The 5,240-nt window shown below is 38.1% G+C and overlaps 1 protein-coding gene across 1 annotated transcript in view; it reads right to left on the minus strand.

The window, feature by feature from the left end:
- Nucleotides 1–5,240, minus strand: part of syne1 (spectrin repeat containing, nuclear envelope 1) — a 172,957-nt gene that overhangs the window by 117,364 nt on the left and 50,353 nt on the right. The window contains exons 34-39 of the mRNA XM_015395967.1: nt 2,429–2,656; nt 2,242–2,340; nt 1,917–2,104; nt 708–831; nt 458–624; nt 137–290 (exon numbers count right to left, since the gene is read on the minus strand). Of these exons, the coding sequence (XP_015251453.1) occupies nt 137–290; nt 458–624; nt 708–831; nt 1,917–2,104; nt 2,242–2,340; nt 2,429–2,656 (960 nt within the window). The remainder of the gene's footprint in view (nt 1–136; nt 291–457; nt 625–707; nt 832–1,916; nt 2,105–2,241; nt 2,341–2,428; nt 2,657–5,240) is intronic.

Genomic DNA, 5,240 nt, shown 5'->3' on the forward strand with positions numbered 1-5,240 from the left:
AATTGAGGCAGTTCTGAAGGCAAAAGGGGGTCCAACCCGTTACTAGCATGGGGTACCTAATAAAGTGGCCGATGAGTCTATATTTATATATAAAATTTGACACTGGCATTTAAGAGGTTTAGAAAAAATATCCCACCTTTACTTGCGTGGATGAGCCCTTTAGGTTACCAATGTTGATCTGAGGAGCTGTGTGAAGGTTAGAGAGTTTGTTCTCACTCCACTCAGAGAATTTAAGAAGATCCCGGTCAAACTGGTCCACCAATGAAACGTGGCTCTGAAGCTCTGTGATCCTAGCAGAGAAAAGGGATTCAAACTGAAGCTTAGTGTTTCATTAAGCTGTTATGGCTCAAAACTTTTCTCCTCTGGCTGCATGTATGTCTCCAAATAAATCGGAAGTAATTGATAAAACAATTAAATTCACTAGATATGTTCACTATGCTTTCAAAAAAAAAAACACCTTTGAGGGATGACTTCCTGTTGAACCAGCACTCTTTGCTGTAGAGTCTGGAGCTTATCTTTAAGCTCTATAACATTCTCCTCTGGTGCTGTGGGGTACAACAATACCCCCAGAGAGACCAAGTCATCGTGGGCCTTCTTAAGAGACTCTACCTCATGTTGCAGAGCCTGAAACAAAAGTCAAAATGTGTTTGTAATAATACCAATAAGGTTAAGTTGTGGTTATATTGCTTAGATGAACATTTTTCTACCTGCAAATCCTGTATCTCATTGCATAGTTTGGCTTTGTCAGCAGAAAGACACTGACTTTCTGGTTTAGATGCAGATTCACTTCTCTCCAGGCAGGTTTCAAAGTGTGAAAGCTGCTTCTCAAACCTGGCGTAGAACACAAACATTGAAGTCTTAAAAAGTGGGATTTAAATCTGTTCTCACTGTTAGCTTGTGTTCTTTAGGTTAAGATAGAAAAAGTAGCTTGTTGCACATAAAGGATTATATGTGTACCGTCCGCCAAAGCAAAGAAAATATATTTTGTATGTCCTTAAGATGATCTATCACTGTTCTATGCTGCTACACGGATATAATCTATTTCTTTTATTTTTGATTTTTAAGTTCACTTTTATTTCATAACACTGGAATATGCCTGTTTTGTTCTCCTTTTGAAACTAAAATACAGTTTTTGAGTTAGGCTATATATATATATATATATATATAAAAATGTTTGTATATCTGGAGTGTGTAACAAAAGAAATTTCCCTCTAGGATTATTCAAGTATTTCTGATTCTGATTTTCAAGTCTGGCAAAATATTCTCAAAAGATTTAGAGCAAAAGTTGAACTGGGTCATGCTAATTTAGTCTTACCTGACAAGAGCAAATTTATTTGTTTTAATGTATAAAGATACACATTTCTATTTTGAATGCAAAACTCAAAGCTATCCTTTAATATAGCAAACTGGAGGCTTTTACAGAAAAGCCGGATTTAAATTGAAGTTTACTTAAATAAATTTACTAAGAGGGTGACTTCTAAGAGCAACTTTTACATAAGTTGAGAGAAAGTAGGCTTAGCACTAGCATTCATTACACGTTTGTAGATATGTAGTGTTTGTAAAAAAGCATTTCAATAAAATAGATCAATGTTTTTGGCTATAATGTGAAAAAAAAAGTTTTACAGATTTTTTGCAGGGCATTATGGGCATTTAATGCATATTTGGAAATGTGCACAAATGGGAATTTAATCTTTTTAAAATAGCTGCTCTGTCTTTTTCTTTAATATCTCAGCTATTAAATTAGATTATAATAGAAAAAAAACAGCAACGTCAACTGTGAAAACTGCGGGAATATTTGTCGTATTGCCCTTATAATAGCCGGAAATGAAGTTACAGTATTATTCAAACATGTCTGTATTTCAGCTGGTATTATACATATAACTATACAGGTTGGACATCTGTTGAAAAACTCCTACTTTTGCCACATAGAAAGAAGGTTTTCCAAAGTGCTCTGCTTGTCCTTTGCTTCCTCCAGGGCTTGTTCGTAGCTGGTGTTTAGCTCAGTCACAGCCCTCACTGCATGCTCCTTGTCACTGATTCGTCTGGCACTGGCTGACAGCGACAGAATGTTGCCTTTCAGCTGCTCCAGACTCTGACAGACATCCTAGGAAACAACAACAACAACATTATTTACCAAAAACAACTGCCTGTGAACTGATGCTGGCACATAAAACAGCTTTTAGCAGTGAATTACTTTAAAAAATGTGTTTTATTTGTAAAGATGAGAGCAGATTGTCATACCATGTGACTCTGAAGGGCTTTGTAAGTCTCGGATGATGACATGCAGGATTTAATAGGATTCTCCAGTTTTGCTTGAAGTTCAGAAATAGATGATTGTACCTTAAAGAGAAGCAAAATTAAAACACAATGTAAGCCAATATACCAACTCTAAAGGTTATGCAGTGAGAGTAATGTTAACTTTATCAACCTTGTTTAAGTTCAATTTGAACTTCAGTTGGTGAGAGGAGCTTTCCTCTAGCTGCCCATTAAATTGCTGAACACTCTCCTTCAGCTCCTCCCAGTACCTCCCAATTTGGGTAAGTCGGGCCTTAATGCGTGCTGCTTCGCCCGACGATACAAACTGGGCCAGTGCTTGGGAGTCTGTCTCCAACTGGGAAAAGGATGCAGCCCGATCTTCAAGTTCTGCTTCAACATCCTGAGATGTAAAAACCAAAACATAGAAAAAGATGACATTAAACACAGTCCTCTGGAAAATTGATGTCAGGAGCAAATTTTAAGTGTTTTTCAGCATGACTTAAGATGGCACAGGACGAAAAAGATGGTTTATTCTAGATTCCTTTTATAAAAAATCCAAACACATTTTCTTTCAATTTGTTGATCATAAACAACCACAAGTCAATACTTCAATGCAGCTTTATGGTGAAGCACATGTTTTTTGTAATGAGCTGTAGGTCTTGATAGCTGTTGACGGAAAGGATCTTCTGTGGCGCTCTGCCTTGTACCAGATCTGGACAAGCCTTTGGCTGAAGACACTCTATGATGTTTAACAGTCTTCTGAAGAGGATTCTCACTGTTGTCCATAATCCAGAATCTTTGTGAAACCATCTCCAGTGGCTTCAGAGAACTTCCTAAAATGGAGCCGGGCTTCTCATCTGCTAGTTGAGCTTTTTTAAGTCACTTACTCAAACGCAGATACCCCAGCAGATGATGGTAGAAGAGATCACACTCTCCACAACAGACTTATAGAAGATACTTAGCATTTTGCCGGAAACCCTGAAGGACCGAGGCTTCCTTAAAAATGACAGTCTGTCCTGTTCCTTATTATAGTCCGAATCACAGTGGCCTCTCCGGTCTAGTATGTTGTCAAGGTGAACACGAGGTATTTATACTCCTTCACTTTATCCCCTACTTCTCCTACAATGCTAATGTACAAAATTTTGTTCACATTCAGAATCATTATTGTTTCCACACCATGCCACAACCAACTGTAGAATCACTTGAAGGTTACAGGAGTCTTTCTTTTACTGAAAGTCAGACATGGTCAAAGGGAATAGTGAGAGTACTGCTCCATTGCTGATGAATGCTTGTTCAAAGTTGACTCCCCCAAGCAATTGTTGAGTCTTCTGTAGATTCTGACAAATCTATCCCCCCGCATTTTCACGTTTGTGTATTCATTGTACCTTGCTAACTGTCCCTAGTGCAATGCACGTAACAGTGATATGACCAGCCCTTCTACATGAGACTGGATAAAGGCTGAAACAAACTAGAGCAAGTGAGCTGCATTTTTCCCCAGAACTTTTCATTACCTGCCCCTTCAACATTGTTCCTGAGCTGAGAACAGGTCATAACCATGCTTTTCCAACAAGGCAAGGCAGAGCCTATTTATATTATCCATTCACCCACCGACTCATTTATATTGCAAAGCTCCTTCCGTGAAAGAAAGAACAACTTAGAGAATAATTGTATATTGTCTTGTCTGGCCTTTTCATGTCATTTAACATTTCAGCTTAGAAAATGACAAACAGTATGATTTCAGCATTGAGTAACATTTATTTTACCCAAGGAAAAGCACTACATATGAAGCCACAATTGTCCCATTTAGCAGTTTTTACAAACCCAAGGTGAGTCCTTCCTGGATTTGCGACAGGTATACTTTGTGCAGTGCACACAACGCTCAGAGCTGTGGTTCCTGTTGCAGAGAATGCACACCTGGCCTGCTTATAATAACAATGATCAAATCTAAAAAAAAAATAGAGTTCAGCACATATTCCGAAAGTAAGAGTTGTAGTATGAACTAGATTAAGTTATCTATGTATCCTACAAGTTTGGTGGCACTACAAAGATCTATAGTGTAATTATTGGCTATTATATGCTTTTAAAAACAAAGAAGAAATTTTGAATAATACAGTTTCGCCTGTGTTCCCAAAGTAAGATACAATCTGGTTACAATGATCTATAGTGTAGTCATTGCTCATTTTATACTTATTCAAATAAAAAAATAGAGGTGCCATTTGTCATTTAGGCTTTGGGACATTCCTCAAAAAAGTATTATTTTCAAATCCAATAAATGTGATGTGAAAGACATGAGATTGGATACACGTGAAATGAGTTTGATAATAATCCACGTCTCCTTGGTGACGCTTTTGAATATTTCTCTCTGATTATTTTTATGTTTTTGCAACTTGCAGACGGTCCCTAACTTTTGCAGAGGAGCGAGCTCTACATAGGGTCCAATGTAATTCTCCCAGCGCAATAGGAGACTCGTTTTGAGGAAACTACAGTTGTAGCTCACTGTCTGCCTTGCTGTGGTTGCGGTGAGTCGTCTGTTTTGTAGACTAATTAATCCGCCGACGAATTAATAATTCCGGAAAAGGCGAATCTGTGAATATATTGCCAACTTTACTGCAGTCTCTCCTCTGCTGCAGCACCGCACTGAAGTGACTTGAGTAATATTTGCCCCCTGTAAATAGGGCTGATGGTCATTATTGTATAAACATTCTTGCTTTCTCTCTCTACAGCGTTCCAGCTCGTGCAGCTATTTTTTATTGTACAGATCAGTTATCGTCTGATCGCTTCGTCGGTTGGCTTCGCTGTCTGAAATCATTCAGTTGTTGGTGACCCTGATGACGTGGACCTAGTTATATTAAACTACAAATAAATAGGCCTATGGAGCGATATTTTCTCTCCAGTTTCCTAGCATTTTGCTTCAAAGTGTGCAGCTCTGCATTAAACAAGGGGCAAGCTTTCTATTTTTAACGGTTTTCATTTTCTAAGGCAGT

The sequence above is a fragment of the Cyprinodon variegatus genome, unplaced genomic scaffold (genome assembly GCF_000732505.1).
Source record: "Cyprinodon variegatus isolate N-32 unplaced genomic scaffold, C_variegatus-1.0 Scaffold770, whole genome shotgun sequence".
Classification (NCBI taxonomy): Eukaryota; Metazoa; Chordata; class Actinopteri; order Cyprinodontiformes; family Cyprinodontidae; genus Cyprinodon; species Cyprinodon variegatus.